At 35.0% G+C, this 20039-nt stretch overlaps 2 protein-coding genes across 7 annotated transcripts in view; both read right to left on the reverse strand.

Annotated features, from left to right (window-relative positions):
• Positions 1 to 70: 70 nt before the first annotated feature.
• LOC105688649 lies at positions 71 to 8056 on the reverse strand. Its single transcript, XM_048648964.1, has 19 exons — positions 7763 to 8056; positions 7228 to 7340; positions 6696 to 6786; positions 6413 to 6607; positions 6115 to 6184; positions 5725 to 5918; positions 5495 to 5607; positions 5177 to 5414; positions 4635 to 4976; positions 3043 to 3219; positions 2365 to 2477; positions 2185 to 2275; positions 1900 to 2094; positions 1661 to 1733; positions 1209 to 1335; positions 1066 to 1132; positions 859 to 971; positions 530 to 767; positions 71 to 479 (listed from the first exon to the last, which is right to left on the reverse strand). Exons 1-19 carry the CDS (start codon positions 7932 to 7934, stop codon positions 142 to 144), a joined length of 3060 nt encoding a protein of 1019 aa, XP_048504921.1. The 5' UTR covers positions 7935 to 8056; the 3' UTR covers positions 71 to 141.
• A 551-nt stretch (positions 8057 to 8607) lies between these two features.
• The window catches only part of LOC105688046 (furin-like protease 1), a 112258-nt gene continuing 100826 nt past the window's right edge, over positions 8608 to 20039 (reverse strand). For 5 of the 6 annotated variants that reach the window (XM_048657870.1, XM_048657858.1, XM_048657854.1 and 2 more), the window contains exon 12: positions 8608 to 10806. In XM_048657870.1, the coding sequence (XP_048513827.1) occupies positions 10352 to 10806 (455 nt within the window). In that variant the 3' untranslated portion in view covers positions 8608 to 10351. Of the gene's footprint in view, positions 10807 to 12410; positions 12529 to 20039 lie in introns of all 6 variants that reach the window. The other variant, XM_048657862.1, reaches the window with a different exon arrangement.

Below are 20039 nucleotides of genomic sequence, written 5' to 3' on the forward strand. Positions count from 1 at the left end.
TTTATTTCATCGTTACTTCGTTGTCAACTCGATGTATACTCATAATTGTATAATAATAATTTTCCATTTCTTCAGATATTACAATTTCCATTTATTGATTCTGAAAATTCTTTGATTTTTGTTATTAGTTAGTATAAAGCCCTATTTTGGGGTGAAATATATATGGACCCCATTTTGCGGCCTGAGAATAATGTCAGAATGAATTGCTGCTTCCTCAAATTTCGCGTGACTTTTGACTCGCCACGACCTCAATACTGCAGTTAAGACAATCTTCTGTTCTAACATAGCGTACTTTTGTCCGATGCAGTTTCTTAGTCCAGCACTGAAAGGCACGTACGCGTACGGATGACGCCCTTGACTATTTTCCGGCAAAAAACGGTCCGGATCGAATCGTTCGGGATCGGGCCAATGCCTGGGATCATGATGAATCCGATGTATTTGAACAGCGATCACCGCACCTTTTGGAATTTTATACTCCCCTGCAAACAGAATTAGATAAACACTGACCACATACTCGATACAGACTTACCAATTTCCAAATCTTCCGTTCCAGTTCGGCTGACGCCAGGTGCACTGGGAAACATTCTGAGTGTTTCCTTAATGACTCGCTCCAGATACTTGAGTTCGGATATTTGACGGGGTGTCGCAGGTTCCGTCGAATCCCCGAATACCTCCAACTGTTCCTGGTGTATTTTTTCCTGAACTTCTGGATGATTTCCGATAGAGAATAGAGCCCAACTCATCGCTGCCGCTGTTGTATCGTGACCCTACGGAGATTTCGATCTCGGTTGAATATACTATAGTGCAACTATCGAAGGATATTTGTACATCGTTTCGAGAGACATCGATGATATTTACCGCAAACATGAACGTGTTCACTTCTTCTTTCAACTCATCGTCAGTCAGCGGTGTATTGTCCCGTTCGCAAGCGTCCAATAAATGATCGAGAAACGCTCGTCGCTTTGGTTTATCTGAGGAGGGAAAAGTAAAATAGATTTTCAACTCATATTGAGGATAAGAATATAAAGCGTTATGGTCCTGCAAGACCGTTTTCCTATTACTCACCCTCACTGATTTCTTCGTCTGGATTCTGCTTTTGTCGTTCACGAGCTAATCTTTTTTCTTTGATCACCTATAGAAATTCATAGATTACGTGTGCCTTGTAAATTCGCGAAGGGATTTTAGACGGAGGCGAATTATTTTCTCACCTGATCCGCAAATTTGTGTATCGTGTCGACGGTACGTTTAAATGTTTTTCCATGGGAAGTCATGTAATACAGACGATCGATATACAACCACGGTCTGAGTATCCGATCCATTGCTTGGATGGTGATACTATGAAATGAAAGTATTTCATCTGAAGTAAAATTTTTTGAACAGATATTAAACCATCCTGGAATATTCCGCCATATGTACAACATTTCCGCATTGGCTATTTGTCCAAGTTTTTGCATTGGGTGTTTTTACTTCCGCAATTTATAACAACTATTAATTCATGTTCATTATTCAGAAAGGAAAGTCATTCAGTATTTACTATGCGACGTTACTCGCGCCTATCGTATGCCCACATATCGCACGGTCCAACATTCAAATCAAACACGTTTTAATCAAGCTCTGAACTTGACTGTATCGAAAAAACAAAAAATAAAATTATTCATACTTATGCAAGGCCTCAGAATATTCTGTTTTTTGACTCGTCATCTGGGCATTAATATTGATCCCCATAGCAGATTCTGCGAACAGTGAAGAAAATTATTTTTAAAATCTATCGCAACGTATCGTTGAACTTTGTATGATTTTATTAATTCATACAAAGATAATCAGTTATCGTATTGGATAAATAATCTTTATCGCAAACCGAACACGATAGAAGTGCCGTTACACTGCTATCTCATTTACCACAAATTATATCCAATGCGCATCTTGTCATGAAAGCGAATACGTCGATGGATTTTTTTGGATCATTTTTAAGCTCCGACTCGATGCATCGCTTCAATATTTCTGCCTTCTCAGTCATCACCACTTCGAACTGTTCTAATATATTGAAATGGAAAGTTGGGGTGATCAATTTTCTGTGCCGATACCATTTGTCCCCTGTAACAAATCGTCGATACTGGGTATTTTTGATCGATGCTCAATTTTTGCGAATGTCTCGGATCTGCGGAACATCTAACAGTGGCTCACCTGTTCCGGTTAACAGACCTGTTCTAAGCCATAAATAAAGAAAATCATAAACCATGGACTTGGTTATCAGAGTCTTACTGGACATGACAACCTGCAAGAATAAAAATAGAATTTAATAGAGGAAAGCGTCTGGTAACGTTATCGTCGTACAATCATACAAATCGAAGCATATCCACGTACCGCGGCAGTCTCGGGCGATATAAGATTTATGTGCGCTACAGGGCCCAACCAGGTGCGAAATATTCCTGCGTCGGTATACTGGCTGCTCAGATTACAAAACCATTTCCAGCGTCCTGAGTGATTCGTAAAAACGTGTGAAATTTTCATATTCCACTTATGAGTCATATATGTATTTATGTCTATGTACTTGTGATAATTCATATTTCTAAAACTCTATGACGAGATGGATTCAATTCAACGGAATGATATTCCATAATCAACGCCGTCGTTTTCAGCGCGCGAAATTTGGCCGTTTGAATTTTACCCGCCAAGAATTGTGCGTTCTCTTTTATCGTCGGTTCTCGCTCACGCTGATACGATTAACATTTATGATCTCTGACGTAACCGAAGATAAATATAGTGATCCGATTCATCCCACTCATTGTTTGTTTAATTGCAGCAAGAAATCCACTGCATAGTATCGAGTATTTTTGTTTCATTAAAATCTGGGTTTTTTTTTTCTATTTGGACCACTCCACCATCCGTGCATGCATGCTTTGGAGCATTGGCGGAGTGGTCCAAATGAAAAATACCCAAAATCTGAGACAACGCTGGAAAATAATTTTCAAATTTTCAAATTCATTGAGTGTTGTCTGCGCTGAAACGGAATCGGATATTGATCAGTACTATGGTTCATACCTTCTCGACTGACGTGAAGAATGTCGAGCATATTTCCGACGACTGGATATCCTTTCGGTCCAGGAATTTTATCGATTATTTTAACGAATCTGCGAAACTCGATGTATCTCTGAAGTAATTTTATAATTATTACGGCGAGCACTGTCGTTATCAGGGCTAAAATAATCGACATGATGATTGATTATGATCTGAAGATCTTTTGCGCGATAAATTTACTGTAGATACCCACTGCACTCTCGAACACAGTGGAAGCGATTTCCCTACATAGTTATCTCATGACTCTTGATAAACCGCAAAGAGCGCAATATCGATAGCAGAGTCCCTAGAATCTTCTGAACAGTTACTAGGGATCCTGTAACAGCTAACAACAGCTACCAGGCAACAACCGACATCTATACAAATGCTGGTCAAACATGAGGATTCTTCAACTTTATGACCAGCAATGGGATGTCCACTTTATCTTTAATTCAAATAATAATTGATTTGAAGACTTTTTTGTAGATTCTTTATTTTTTTTCTTTCAACAAGTTGATAACGTGGACCCTGGAGTCATCATTAACTGCAGAGAAGCTTACTTTCATCCGAAACAGACGAGCGACTTCTGGATCAGAATCTGCTGATCCGCGCGAATCTCACGAAGAGACTATATTGGGTAGAAAGTAATCAAAATTTTTCAAGGAAATGATCACATGCACAAGTTCAGTTGTGACTCCTAAATCATGAGTTGGCATAATTTTGTATCAGGTTTTACAGGGCAAAATTATTAGCTCTTTACTGACACGTGCAAGATCTTTAATTGATTACTCAGATCTTGGAATTCATACGTGGTATTTTCTTGGAGTACCGCCTAGTTCTGAGGTTGCTGCATCATCGCCTAATGATACATGATTTTAATATTATGTTAGAGAACTGGCTTTTCACCGCGACGGAGTTCGCGGTGCTCGGGTGTCTGATGCAACGTAGATGATAAGTAAAAATTGAATAAGCCGAATGATGCTATTCGAAATCCTGATTTCAACAGTGACCACCGTTATAATTATACATTTTGTGGTTTATAATTCTCTGTATTGGTGTATCTGTTCAAACTGGTTTTGAAAACATTACGTCACAAACTAATAATATAGAACCTTGAGTATTGTTCTTCGACATACTGGGATCAATAATAACGTTATGAAATTATAATTCAAAATTCACCGTGAAAATCATTAACTTCCGCAGTGATTGAGCTAGGGATGGTAAAGATTCAGATTTACAGTTGAAAAATTTTTATTCATCATACCGTATGCGTAAGCATAAATTCACATTGAATCAAGTTTATCCTACAATTTTCTTTAAGCTCTAGTTATTTGATTATCGGAGTGAATAAAAGATGGGAGGCTGGTGTAAGTTCACCCCCATCTATATTATACTAATCTGCACTCGCAAGTTAAGGGGTCATTAATTTCCGGCCACTGCTTTCACATTATATTTTAAGCTTACTCGATAAATATAAAATACTGTAATCGGAGAATGACTAATCGAAAGTTCAATAGTCGTTATGTCGAAATGACGGACTCTCTCGACAATCTGCATGCCGCAATTGCAAGTGAATCATACATCTTTCGGACTAAAATATATTTTGATCCCATCCTGGGGTCTGAGTATAAATTCACTGTACATTTTTGCATCTTCGAACTTCAAGTGACTCTTGACTCGCCACGACCTCAATATTGCAGTTAGAACAATCTTCTGTTCTAAAAGCGCGAATTTTTGCCCGATGCAGTTTCTTGGTCCAGCGCTGAAAGGCACGTACGCGTACGGATGACGTCCCTGACTATTCTCTGGTAGAAATCGATCCGGATCGAATTTATCTGGATTTTTCCAATACTTTGGATCGTGATGAACTCGGTGTATTTGAACACTGACACTAGCCTGCTCCGGTATCTTGTATCCAGCTGAAATTGAGTTCAAAAAATATCTTATTTACGCTCAAGATACAACCACAGTTGAGTTTCACGTCATATTTTATTTTCTGTTGGTTTATTTCCACACGTTGCACAGATAAGGTGACTTGAAAAAACTCAACTAGTCCGGTGATTATCAAGAGATAAGGAGCGAAATTCATAAAAGTAATCATCTTTATTTTGCGACTTACCTATTTCTATTTCTTCCGTCACGAATCGACCTACGCTAGGTGCGCTGGGAAATAGTCGGAGCGTTTCCTTGATAACCCTTTCGAGATACTTGAGTTCGGATATTTGGTGGAGTGTCGCAGGTTCCGTCGAATCCCCGAATACCTCCAACTGTTCCTGGTGTATTTTATCCTGGATATCCGGATGATTCCCGAGGCTAAAAAGTGCCCAGCTCATCGCTGCCGCTGTTGTGTCGTGGCCCTAATTAATTTTGGACAGTTGACGATGAATGTTTTCAAGGATATTTTCTCGTGAAATTCAGGGTCATTTTTGATATTTACCGCGAACAAAAACGTGTCCACTTCTTCTCTCAACTCGTCGTCAGTCAGCGGTGTGTTGTCGCGTTCGCAGGCGTCCAATAAATGATCGAGAAACGCGCGTCGCTTTGGTTTGTCTGAAAAAAATCACGCGCTTTTTCAGTATTTCAAACGTATTCTTACAAATGCGTACAACAGAAATTAAATATCGTGATTCTGCAGATAGCGGATTTTACCGTTACCTCAAGACTCACCTTCGTCGTAACATTCGTCAGAATTTTGCGTCTGCAGTGCGCGAGCCGATTTTCTTTCCCTAATCACCTGATTCGTGAATTTATGCGCTATTTCCACGTTACGTTTGAATCTTCTGCCGTGATGACTGAGATAATACAATCTATCCCAGGCTAGCCACGGTCTGAACATCCGCTCCACTGCCTGGACGGTGATACTAAAAATCAAAGAAATTTCAACATAATTAATAATGTAGACATTCGAATGATTCGACGTGTTGTTTATTGCATGACTCGACACATTCGACTCCGAGACACGTGAAACGATCCCGTCTGATTTGGTACACGTATAATTCCTTCTGAACGGAACAGTGAAATTACATTTATTTGGTCGTATAGAATTATTATTCTCACCTGTGCAAAGCCACAGAATATTCCGAATCCACATCCGTCTGAGCATTGATATTGATCCCCATAGCAGATTCTGCATCATAACTTACAATTAGACTTGAATAATCGTGCAAAATGCAACGAGATCTTGGAGCAAGATTCATTGCGTTACGTAATAAAATTCAAGCAGAAATACATGTTGCGTGTTCAGATGGCAAACACAAAAAAAGACTCATCAGCTACCGGTAGGCGGTATCTAATAATTACAGTTTAATACTACGGTAGCGCAAGCGTGACATGTGAATAATGTCAATATAATTACCACAGATTATGTCCAATGCACATCTCGTCAGCCAAACAAACATATCGATGGGCTTTTTTGGATCCTTCTCGTACTCTGATTTTATGCATTCCTTCAATATCTCGGCCTTTTCAGACATTACAACTCCAAAATGTTCCAATATGTTGAAATGGAAAGTTGGAGTGATCAGTTTTCTTTGCCGATGCCACTTTTCGCCTGCAACGAACGAGTGGTTCCATCAATTATTCGAATGTCCGTTGAAGTTGATCTGTTCCATCGTCTATTATAGAAATATATGGTTTACCTGTCGAAGTCAGCAAACCTGATCCGAGCCACGGATGAACGTAATCGTAGATGGCAGATTTGGTAATCAGATTTTTATTCGGCATAATTACCTGTTGGGATACGAACAATAAATTTAAAATCAGACCAATGTGTTTACGATCGTATAGTAGTATGGAAAAGTAGTATATCTCGGGATAACTCTGTACGCATAGTAGTCACGTAATCACTCTACTTTTCGAATAAAAGATGATGCAAAATATGGATTATGGGGTATAATCCTGGAAGAGACCACCAAAAACTTTCTTACACCTAATCTTTGCTGATTGAAGGAGTATGTGGATCCCTAAATCGTGCATAGTTATGATTGCCAATCAAGTTCTGTAAATGTTACAGAGCGACTGATTACACAGTACGCTAGTACTTCGAATTCAATATATGCTAGGATAATATTCGAAAATATGGCGAAGTATGTGTTTTTTTCAGCATGCAGGACTCATGATAGCTCATAGTCGGTAATGAGCCGTCGAAATGATCAAATCACATCTACATACGCTGATAGCTTCAGCCGAGGTCAGGTGGATGTTCGGTCTATTGCCAAGCCAGGTCCGAAAGATTCCTTTTTCACCGTATCGAGTGCACAGATCACGGAACCACTGCCAGCGACCTGTGTAATGTTCGATAGAAAACCAGGTATAAAACGTAATCGACCGATGAAATTTTCAGAGTTATATCATAATTAAAGAACAATCTCGTCCATTGAGCGACGTGTTATTTCCATATAATGATCCTGCTCTATTCCGAAACCGGAACTGAATAATTATCTAGGCTTCCCACGTGAATTTCTTCGTGTAACCTTCGTAGATAATTGCCGGCAGCGTAGCCTTGCATCGTCGCGCGTTTACAATTTAGCTGAATTTTCCATGCAAATGATCCTTCGAATCGCTGGGAGAGAATTCTCGAGCAATCGAATACATAAAATGAACCATTTAGAAACGAACCGTGAAAGAAGTGTCGTTTTCACAAAGTGGCGTGTTTGCAAGTACGCGTTGTGACGGTTTGAATATTTGAAATTTTCTCGGTTCCTACCATCTCTGTGCACGCGTAGAACGCCCAGGGTGTTTCCAAAAAAAGGGTAACTCTTAGGTCCAGGAATCTTGTCGATCGTTTTAACGAATTTGCGGAACTTGCGATAACGTACAAACAGTTTAACTGAAATTATGGCAACTACGGCCGTTATCAACGTCAGAACAACTGACATAGCGACTTATTTCTGGGGCCCCACCCGTTACACGAAGCTTCGAATTCCACTTCCTCTTTTTTCCTTTTACCAAAGCTCAAGTAACCGCTCGCGGTATAATCGGTAAGACGACTGAATTTAGGAAGGATAATCAGTTTTATAAGTCTGCCGGCAGAGATATGTGCGCGTGGAATAGTGGGGATTACAAAAACGATGTGATGTAGGAAGGAATTATAACAGTACATCTGACTTTCTACGTTTTCAGTGTAAGAGTCTTCGTCCAGGGCTGTAAACCTTACCGACGTGGGCCCTTGTTTATGAGCCCTCCAACTGAGTTTGTCCACGAATAAAGGTGTACTTCGATTGCGACCAAACGAACTTTTCATTTTTAGATCTTGAAATTATTATCACCATCGTCTGTTATTGTAAAATCAGTGACTGCGTGGAATTACAAAATATAATCAGTACCGCGGTATAACGACGTTGCATCGTTACAACACATGCAACACGTGCAACAGATCCCTTACCTTTAACGGACAGCGTCTTCAATTCGGTAATTAGTTATTTTCAAATCAATATTGGTACCAGGAAAATATGAAATTTTCCGATCAAGAGCATTCATGATATTTGTGTGCTTATACGTTGCTGGGCATAATGTATGCAGGAATGTAATCAATGTTAATCAACCAATAAGTTTGTGCATAAAGTTGATTGTTTATTGTCGAATCAACGTCGTTAAATTATAATTCACATCATAGATTCATTTTTCGCACAGTAGTTCAATCTTACAATTAATGCATTACAACATCAACGACAATACTTCTATTCAAATTAACGTTGGAAAATTATGTTAATTTACGAAAAAGTTGATATTATAGAGCTGTGCGAATGCTCCAGGCAACCCGACGTACAACACCTGTTGCCGTTGTCACTGTATCGATATTACTAGGCTTTGGCCACGTCAACCTTCGTCACTTTTACGCACAAAAAGAGCATATTCATATTTCGTTTCTCCTCAATATCTGAATAGGAGATATTTTATTAGAAACATCGTCTATTTTCCGGCAAAATATTATATGCGTGACCCGATGGAAACTCGATAGTTTTTGGTTTTAGTAGGTGATTGTATTTAGCGACAAAATATTTTTATAATTGTATAATAGTTCGTATAGGTCCATTCATCTTTTTTTGCGTCAGAAGGGTCAAAAAAAGTTTTCTTCACCCGATATAAGATATTTATTCTAGATACATTAACGTATAGATGCATAGGGGTAAACTTACGATAGTATGATTAGGAAGATATTTAAGCGTTTGTGCGATCTGTGAAGTTTCAAAAATATACAATATACGATGTGTGTATAATTCAAGTATTGTAAAATATTAATAGCAAGGCGTCGATCGTCTAAAATATCATTACAATATTATAAGATTTATAAGTACCCATTTATATTTTCAATAAATTCATCTATTCTACTAATATGCATGTATAATTAATTTCATATACAATATTATAGTACGCCCACCCTGTCAAGGCTTTTCCAATGATCAAGCAATCGCAGCATTGTAAAAATTACTAATTTTTTCTTATCCACAAAATTTTTCGAGCATCGTTTCGATAAATTGTCGTAGCCACGCGATCAAACGAACGCCTATGTTGATTTGGAATTAATGCTACTCGCAAATTATTCCACCAATCTAGTTTCAGGGCCTTCGACACAAGCTATTCGATAGGAAGATTGCGTATGTAAAAAATTGAACTCATTTTATTCGCAAATCGTTTGGCCAATCAACGACTTTCAAGACCTTTGACATGGGTAAAATGAAGTTTCTTCCGATTTTCACCATCATTCTCATCATTATGACAAGTACATGCGTATTGTGACCTTTGATTTTGTTTCAATCGTTTCGTTAGAGGTAGTTGTTATATATTTATAATCACCTATTTTCACAACCTTAGACTTATTACACTATATAAATTATGCTCTAATCACGTTATTTAAAAATAAAATACATTGATTGTTAATAATATTCAGGAACATCCTGTTTCAATAACAGTTTCTCAATCTATCCTGTCAATGTTTGTTACAATATTTATTGTGATCTTTGTTGGTCTTACAAAAGACATGTTCTCTATACATAGACCTATCACGTCATGCTACTTGATAAAACTTGAAAAAAAAAAAAAAAAAACTGTATGTAATAATATAATGTTTTAATAAGCTACAGAATTTTCATCTATCTACTATATATCACAACGCAAAAACTTATAGGGTGCTCCACCAATAATGCAGGCAGAAATAGATTTTCATGTTTACGAATTGTCGAATAAAAGTGAACATTTTTCGCTAATCATTCGGCTTAGTCATCGATACGTCGTAGCAGCAAGTCATTCAAGTATAACTAACGGTCAATGATCACTAGAATGAATAATTTTTAAGCTAGTCACTGTCCGAGAGACATGAGTCTTGCGGCAACGCCTTTAGATCTCGATTTTTTGCAGAATCTTTGACTGAATAGGTGACCTTGCTGTAGGCAAAATCGGCTGACTCTCGCTTTTGAACGTACCAAATTACACCGAAGTAAATTCCAAGGGCAATAACAATTACCAAGTTCAAGGCGAGTAAAACAAACATACGATAAAACCATCTCGTGGATCGTAGATTTGGCGTTAAAGACGTGAGCACGCAATTTGTTAAACTTCCCGAACGGTATGGCGTGGAATCTTCTAGACAAGATGTGCATTCGTAGTCTGCTGGACCGAAACATCCGGCGCAGGTGTAGTGGCAGGGGGCGCAAATTTTCTTCATCTTATTATTGTCCGATATTGCGTAAGTTTTTCTGGGACACTGACCCACGCAACCTCCGTCAAAGAGAAACCATTCCTGGCGACATTCTGTAAAAATATAATAACTCGTTATAGTGATTTGTAGTAATTGTATGTCCGTTGAATTTAATTGTATAAAATATCGTAACAAAATGTACAATTGCGAAACGTAAAATTAAAAAAATACAACAAATCCAGTTTTACTATTATTTAAATGTCATGGTAATGCAGAAGTTTTTCGACGTCGCATCTTTCAAAACGACCTCGAACGAATCATTCATGATGTACCGAAGTTCGGGCTACGTTTATTAAAGTATAATAAAAAATGACCAGACAGCTTTGATTGACCGATGGTTGGCCTACTTTTTGCAATTATCGTATAAGAATCAAACTACGTCATGCGATAAGTATAGAGCTTAAAACAAAATATAACTATGCTACAGTTATTATAAGGAAGCACTTAGCTGAAAGCCAGACGATACACTATATAGGATATAATTTTTAAGAACAGTAGACAGAGTGGTGACTGATCACTTTTAATGCATAAATCACTCGTCTTTAGACATTCACAAAAGCGTATTGAATTAGTTGTTCAAAAGTTGCAGAGTAAATATATACAGTATTTATAATACCTATATATGTAAAACCATGCAAAGTATAAGAGTGAAAGTCTTCAGTCATGCCTAGACGTTTGATCATTTTCTAGTTATACGTCACAACATTAGATCATGTACACGTAAAAGTCGGAGACCAAAAGCAAAACCGTCGACTCCGAGACAGTTTAAAATATAAATCGATTCTCTGTGAAACCTCAAAATGGATGAACAAGTGGTTCATTTGGAAAGGACAACATTCCGTCAATATTCGAAGTAACTTTATGTGTTCTGAAAATTCAATTCTTCAAATTGTCATCTGAGAAATTATATGGAGATTATGAGTAACCCGAAGAAGAAACCGATAAAGAATTTAGATCACGGAAATAAAATTTCAAAATCTTTCGCGCTCCTGCGACCGCGTTAATCTGCCCCATAACTCAGACAAATTTGACTAAGTATAAATACAGCAAATCCACTTGACGCTAAATCACTGTCTGAATAATTCTCCGGCAGGGTTAAGCCGCCATGATGTGAATTATTATCACAGTCCACATCGGATATTATAGTTAGTGGGTTCCAGATTACGGATTAGAATATATGTATAGAATCGGTAATAATAAAATTCATATCGCCAGAAATAATTGGTAATACTGAAAAATGATCACAGCTGGCTGAGACTTGAACAATATTTCACGTAGTAATTACTTATCTCTGCAACTGTATGACGATGGGGGGAAAAAAGTGAAATGATTTCTAGTGAAAGAAATCACAAAATACCCTTAAAGATTTATACAAACGGACATTAAAATTGGTGGTGTATACTGCAGGATGCACAGTGCACATCTAGGAGCATTAGATACTGTGGTAAAAACAATCAAACGATTATAAAAAATAAGCGTCGAGGTTTTAAAAAGAAATTACACACAATAAGGGGGTAGGTATATTTACAATGCGAAAATCAGTTTGACAGGGAAAGATAGAGAAAGAGAGAGAAAGACACCGATAGTTATAGTAAAAAGGGTTATCAATAAGGTCAGTGAAATAATGTCATCCGATTTTTTGGTATTAGAGACTCACCGTGCCGGTGAAGCGATCAGGGATTGGTCAGTTTGGTTGAAGACGTACGGATGTGGCTGAGCTGAAAATTCCGTAGCACCTCGCCGTGCGTTGGTGACCGGATGGAACCTAAATTTGTCTGTCAAGTTTGGAGTAACAAAACTAAAAAAACGACTTTTGCGTCCGCTACAGTGATACCTAATCGATCACGCTATCTGAAAATATTTTTAGTGATCATTCTAATTTTGGCATCTGACGTGTTTAAATTTTTTTCTTTCTATTATTGAGATCATGCTAAAAGGATCTTTGATAAAAATCCCAGAATGATGGGGTTAGATCTGGTTCTGTAATAAGCAAAATTCAATCCTGTACAGGACCCTAAAAATTGGAATCGATACTACGAGATTAAGTTTGTTTTGAGAGAAAGTTACGACGTTTAATCTAAAGTATCACTTGAGATAAACTTTGGGGCGCAAGTTACAGATGACGTAAATGAAGATTCTGCACTTCATATAACGAAGTGAGGAGAGAAATTCTTTTCTTCTTGTTCCGCAAGTGCACGTCAAATGACGAGGAATATATGTATAATATCACGTTTGACATCGAATACTGCACTATGCTCGGAAAAAATAGAGAAAAACCGTCACCGATGTCCCAATTATTGTATGAACTATAAACGGACCATATGTGATGCCACATATTGCGCGCACCCGTCAGAATTTAATATAACAATATTCCCAGCAGATAATTAGTGATTTCCAACGATCATTATTATATAAATTGACCAATGACCATGCACCGAATTAATAACGCACGTTTAAATCCTCATGTACAAAATTAATAGTTGAAATCAGTATATCAATTGACAATTTGTACTTCTTTTTTACTCATCACCTACCATAAAACAAATCTGATTGATTCGTAGCTTATATTTTCCAATATATAGCCATAAAAAAATGAAGAGGACACCGATCTGCGACGATTCGCCAGAGGATGCGCGTAAAGAGGTCGACCCTTCGATATTAGGTGTATTAAACATGGGTTGAAAAATGAAAAATGTTAGTTTTGAAGTGATATGTATAGCGAATGGAAAAATAGTTGCTCGAGGAAAATGAATACTTAAACTATATGTATTATTATACGAGAGCTTTTTACGTCACCAATTATTGAAAGGGATATCGTATTATAAGTACGATAATTATGTGTAATGATTTTACTTGTGATATTCTGAACAATTATTTGTAACCCCGAGGATTTTTTTTTGTTTTTTTTTTTTCTATTTTGTAACATATACCCACGTGCCCCCGAAAGCCTTTCGTGACAAGCTGTTCGTCCGTTGTCGGAGTTCAACCTTATGGTCAACTTTTATCGACCATAGATTTTCCGTGCCACTGAATTTCAGCACTCCGTCGCCTGCAGTTGGGTGATACGGATGATTAAATTTGTAGTGTGATTTCGTAAACCGTAAAAGATCCGGATCGAATGACCCAGCTTATCACGAAAAACGTGTTATATTCCCTCATAACACATACGTAATGTTATGCCAATTTTCTGTTTCTTTGATTTTCTAGTTTTCTTCGATTGTATAAAGGGTATTGGCGAAAATGGAAAAGCAAACAGTTAACCAACCACCTCGCGCATATGACAGTCCAACACCTAGAACGATTGACTTAGGTACAGATTACATTAGCTGCACAAAAGAAATAAATTTTTTTTTTTCTAAAATCACATCATTAAAAACTAAATGGATCACGAATTTTTGCTAAAATTATACAAAACATTGAACTTTGTATTCGACGAAAATTTTTTTCCAAATAATCATTCTCCACTTCGTATACATGTTTAAAATGATATAGAACCAGAAGAAAGAAGTAAAACATGTACAGAAGTTTTTTTAATATTCAATTTTTTTTTCATTTTCTTTTTGTTTTTCTCATTTTAATTCATCCATGATATACAAATTTTTATAATCGTATTAATAATCGTAATAGTTCAATTAGTTATACAATATATTATATTTATTATTTATATTCGGCGTATCGAACACCGCGAATGCGATCGTTAATTCGTAATACGTTCGATTCATCGCTGTATGCGTTGTCTGGCAACGGTATCGAAGGTTTTTGGTTTTCGGTTTTTTCATTTCATCAATTCGTTATTCAATTCATTCATCACGTATCTAGATCCCTTCGCATCCTGGAATTGTAAGTAATGATCGACGAGCACGCTGGTGATTATCATGTATTCCGGAGTAAATAGTTTCGCGCTGTGAATTTGTATACGTACATACATACATTTTTTACATATGTATATACCTACAAATATGTACGCGTGACCGCGTGCATGCGCCTTGTTCGAGCCGAATGTCGTTCGTTATCGATTTATATTTATATTTATATATGTTTATAATATTTTAACTGTAAATTTTACGTTATAACTTAAGATATGTCGCCCTCCAAGCAAAGATACATTACAATACATACAAACATTTACAATAGATACATAATATTTCTTTTCTTTTCTGTTGTTTCAACTATAACGATGTGCGTGTATATGTATTATACATAAAAAGATATATATTATATGCAGAAACGTACGTATGCGATCGATTATTATTATTATTATTATTATGAATAATTTATATTTACATACGGTATTTATATATCGCATATATACGCACACATTGTTATAGTACATAAATTTTATGTATTGTACATTATTGGAAGATACGTCCACACATCACTGATTAAACACGTTGCAGATTCTTCAATTTGTATTTTTCTATTCGCTTTTCGATTCTCGATTTTGTGATCAGTTTCATCCTTTTTTTATATTATTTTTATTATTATTTCTTGTCATAGTTATATCAACGCTAAAGGCTATGATTTTGTTATTTGGACTTTTACATTTATTCATTTACTTTCGATCATAGTGCATCGGATGAAATATCATAAATTGAAAATACATTTGAAAAAAAAAACATCGTCTGGACTGCAAAAGATGGGATATTATTTCAGTAATTATTATATTATAAATTAATCGATTCATCTGTCTTATATGTACTTATGTCCGACCAAATCAGTTTGTTTTTTTCTTCGTTTTTAATCTTCTTCTTTTGAACGGAAAAATTAAAATCATTCCAGATGAACTCGTGAGTTTTAAACAGTGATTATCTATATCGTTGTATAATATGTACACTTTCTTTTTTTGTTCATGCTTTATTTATTTTTTCATATATATATAGTTAGATTTATCATTTATGTATATTATGTACAGCACGTTTACATATCTGGAAACAAGGGTATAATTATCTGAATTTTTTTTTGTAAAAAATTCAAGTTAAAATTAAGTTGACACTTTTTTCCAGATATTCACACCAATTTTCGCAGTTATCATCATTATGGTAATTCTCCTTCTTCTTCCTATTATTATTATAATTATTATTACTATTATAATTATTATTATTACTCATCCTATAGATATAGCGAGTTACTCAATGAGTTTATGTTATTATATTATTTTTATTATAATATTTTTAAATAGGTACATTAAGCTTCACCATTAGATTTTTATACTTCAATATTTATTTTCAAACATGTTTATTCGCACCGATGATTTTTTTCCCCAATTTTTTATACTCAAATTTTTTTTCTGTCTAGATTCAATAAAATATTTAATCGTCGTGAAAGGACACCCATTATCATATTCCGATTTATAGATAGATTTAATTTCTTCGTCACTTTTATATGATGTGATAATAAAAGCTAGGACGAAACAAAATAATTTGAATCATTGAAGATCAATCTTGAAAATTGAATTTAGGTATTGGGTATAGCTATCAGAATGTCTGTTCACTACATAATTTTTCTATGAATTTTAATCAAAACCAATAATTCAATTTTCATACAACATAAAATGTTATCCAGTTTACCGTAATTCAGTGTACGTGAACTTCGAATCATTTTTCAAAAGTATATAATAAAAATGCAGATATTTGTATAATAATAATAATCGTAATAACAAAAATGATAATACTGATAAAATAGTTAGAGATAAAAATATATATCATATACTACAAATAAGGTAACCCGAGTGCTAATAGGTACCCACAGTTATGTACGCACGTACCTATATAGGTATAATATATGCACGTATGTAAAAATAAGTTTTTAGAATTATTGTGCGTATTAAATAAGTCCCGATAATTTTAGGTGATGTATTTATCCGGGTGTAACATATATATGTATATATTATTTGGGTGTCAATTATATTATGTAGGTAAAGGTTTAGGTCGATGATAAACGTCGGTTCTTTTATTCTTTTTTTTTAATCGTATGGCACGAAATATTATACGTGACGCGGGTCGCGGACGCCAAAAAAACTTAATTGAATTATAAACTGACTTGGTGCTCGGATTCGGTTATTGTACAAGTGCATGAAAATTCACTAGATCAAATATCCGAATCATCGCAAGGATTTTTTTCATCCGTCTCGCATATTTTCATGCTACATAATATAGAAAATTGATGCTATTCAATTAATATACGTGTAAACATATGCAGATATGGGTATATGAATTGAATAATATATCGTCTAATAATTTAATATTATATTCGTGTAAAGTATATATGTACATACATATTATATGACAGATTTCAATCTGAACTCCAGTCATGAGGAAATGAAAAATGGATTACTTAAGATCATAACTTATACGACGATTCGAGGAACCATATTTCATGTGATGTCTGGTAACAATAATTGACGAACAATAAACAAGGAAAATGATAAATAATAATGATTTAACAACCAAAAGCATGATTGATAATCACATCGAAAAATCCAAGTAGGTATATAAACTTTTGGGTATGATACGTTTTTTTTTTAATTTTTTTTTAAATTTTTATCTTACATTTTTTTTATTCAACCGAGTTATTGGTTGTATGATTTAATTATTTTTTATTTGTAATCGTTATTTACTAATTATTCTCATTATTATACTTGTATACGCGTGCATGTAGGGTGTTCATTCAATTGATGTATGTATATGTATTGGTTTTTCTTTAGTGGATATTTTAATTGATTGACTTATTAATTTTTATCAATCTTTTATTTTCCTCAATCATTTCAGACGCACACGCACACATCCGATATCTGGACTCGAGATTTTCAATTTATTTTCAACCGATGGTACATGCATGTATAGTACATATTTGCAAAAGCTCGCTAACATTTATTATATTACTATTAATAATTCATTTTTTTTTTTTTTTTCAATTTTTGATAAATCACGCGTTGAACATTACTGTATACCTACTCGAATTAGTCTTGGTGACCGACATTACGTCGACTTTCGTCTCAATCAGTTAAAACGCTGATATTACCTCGGCTCGGCAGGTTCGTATCAAATTATTCGCTGATTTTTAGCCCGAAGATAAATCAAATTGGAAGTTTACGAGTTCAATTATACCAATCAAATGCACGTGTACTATACATCATTGGAAACGAAATAAAAAAAAGATATGAATTTAACGAGGCTTTCAAAGGTATGAGAGTATAAGTAATTTATCGGTCAAAACGAAAGATCGAAAAAAGCAAATAGATGAAACGGTTTTCATCATATTTATTCAGTCTAACCAGAGCTCCGATAAGAATATTCAACATCCCTTATGATAAATTCACTCGTCGATCCAACCGAACGTGGCGAGACCGCGTATATGTATACAATTCGAATTTTATAAAATCGTGAGCAATTTTTACCAGATCTGCATTTTTTTTAATTTCAAAAAAGAAGATAAGTTTGGGCAACAGCTGTTCACATCGTTAACTGATGTTTGTATACATACTAAATATATAGGTAGGTATAAATCGTTACGTTTATGAAAATAATTTAAGTATGACTATTCAAATCATACATACCATAACACGTGTATTATACATATTTACTTTCGAATTGTATATCGTCTACATCATCCCGGACGTTCATTTATTTTCATATTGAAAATGAGAAAAAATAGATAGCTGAATTTTCTCGTTGTGACATACCTACTGGTAGGAATATTTTATGTTTTCAGTAAGACCAAAAAATTCCGCACTGCCCGTGACGATCGAACATTGAGAAGTGCCTGGGAAGTAATGGTCTGTACTTTTTGAATCTATTATGTACTGTACTGTGTGTACATTCAACCACAATCGTAGAAAGACGGCAGTAGTTCGTTTAAAATATAAAGGTACCTGTGGCATTAGTAGGCAACGAAAAGAAAATCAAAAAATTCGACTGAATAATTATCGGCATATTGTTCGTTTTTATAACGCACTGAAATGAGTTTTCGAATTATATAGATAACAATTGGCTACACATACGATTTGGGAATATGAAATATCGCGTTATAAAAAGTCACTGGATTTTCATTTATGATTTTTATATATCAATATATGAACCTACGTAGTTCACATTTGGAAAAAAATTCATTATTATTATTATATTATTGTTATTTTATTCATATTTTTCCGTTCATATTTTATTTCATTCTCTTTGATTGTTTCAATTAATTAAATTATGTACAAGAATCATTCGGTCGGTTGATATTAGGTATAAGTGACATTTATACGTGTGTACGCGTTCTTTACTTTATATAATATAGGTATGTAGGTATATATAATTATACATGCTACCTTCACACACTGACGAACGTAATACTGATGCGTATGTTGGTTCCCGTTATACTATATCCACACGTATGTATATTCAATTAGCTAATCCTCGCGATCATTTGCACAATTATTCTTATCCTTACAATTAACAGTATATGTGTAGTTATTTGGCAACGCTATAGTAATATGTATATGGATATATATGTATATGTATATGATTATATTATAATAATTAGGTATAATTGCACTTTTTCCTCGTGAGAAATTTAACCTTATATTCAATTACTAAATTTAGTTATTAATTTTTTTTTTTTTTTTTTCATTTTCCTCCCATTTTCCTCATAGTAAACTCACGTTCGCACATATTCTCATCGTCATGCACTTACATATTTCTGTACACATAACTGTTAACGACGACGACTACGCGACGACGAGTCAACTCGCCTTATAATTCGCACGTAACAGTATAATAATTAAGTATGTATAATATTACAAGTGCCTTTTTTGGCACTATTGTTATGAACACGTCATGGCACACGGGTTTCCAATATGCGCCCAACTAATTAGTTTTTTTGCTCTGCTTATTTATTCATTTATTCATTTACTTCTTTATTCATCGTTCATCACCTGCAATTTCATCTAATTCCTTGTATGTATACATATAATTGATAATCTGGTTGGTTGTTTTTTATTTATTTATTTTTTCTGATTTTCTCGTAAGAAAAATTGAAAAAAAAAGAAGAGGACTCGGAAATATATTTGAACGCAGCGGTGTAGAACGAGTTTCCTTTATATATTTGATTTTTTATTTCATTTTATTTTCATTGCCGCTAGACTTAGTTAAATAAAATCCCTTCTCATATAAAATTGAAATCGCGATTGAAATTGCGTAACGTCAAAGGTTCGGGTACACATTTTATTGCGATGAGAGACATACGGCATTCGAGATTCAAACGGAGCAGAAAAATTTTTCAGGTAATTTCAACAGCTTTACAC

This window comes from Athalia rosae, chromosome 1, assembly GCF_917208135.1.
Source record: "Athalia rosae chromosome 1, iyAthRosa1.1, whole genome shotgun sequence".
In the NCBI taxonomy this organism is placed as follows: Eukaryota; Metazoa; Arthropoda; class Insecta; order Hymenoptera; family Athaliidae; genus Athalia; species Athalia rosae.

Bases quoted from the DNA above. Each gene is read 5' to 3' on its own strand.
- LOC105688649 (XM_048648964.1), bottom strand. From the start codon at position 7,934: ATGTCAGTTGTTCTGACGTTGATAACGGCCGTAGTTGCCATAATTTCA. The intron at 1,734-1,899 runs GTAAATGAGATA...CACTGTTCGCAG, and splicing joins CGCATTGGATATAATTTGTG to AATCTGCTATGGGGATCAAT. The intron at 1,336-1,660 runs GTATGAATAATT...TTCATTTCATAG, and splicing joins TATTCTGAGGCCTTGCATAA to TATCACCATCCAAGCAATGG.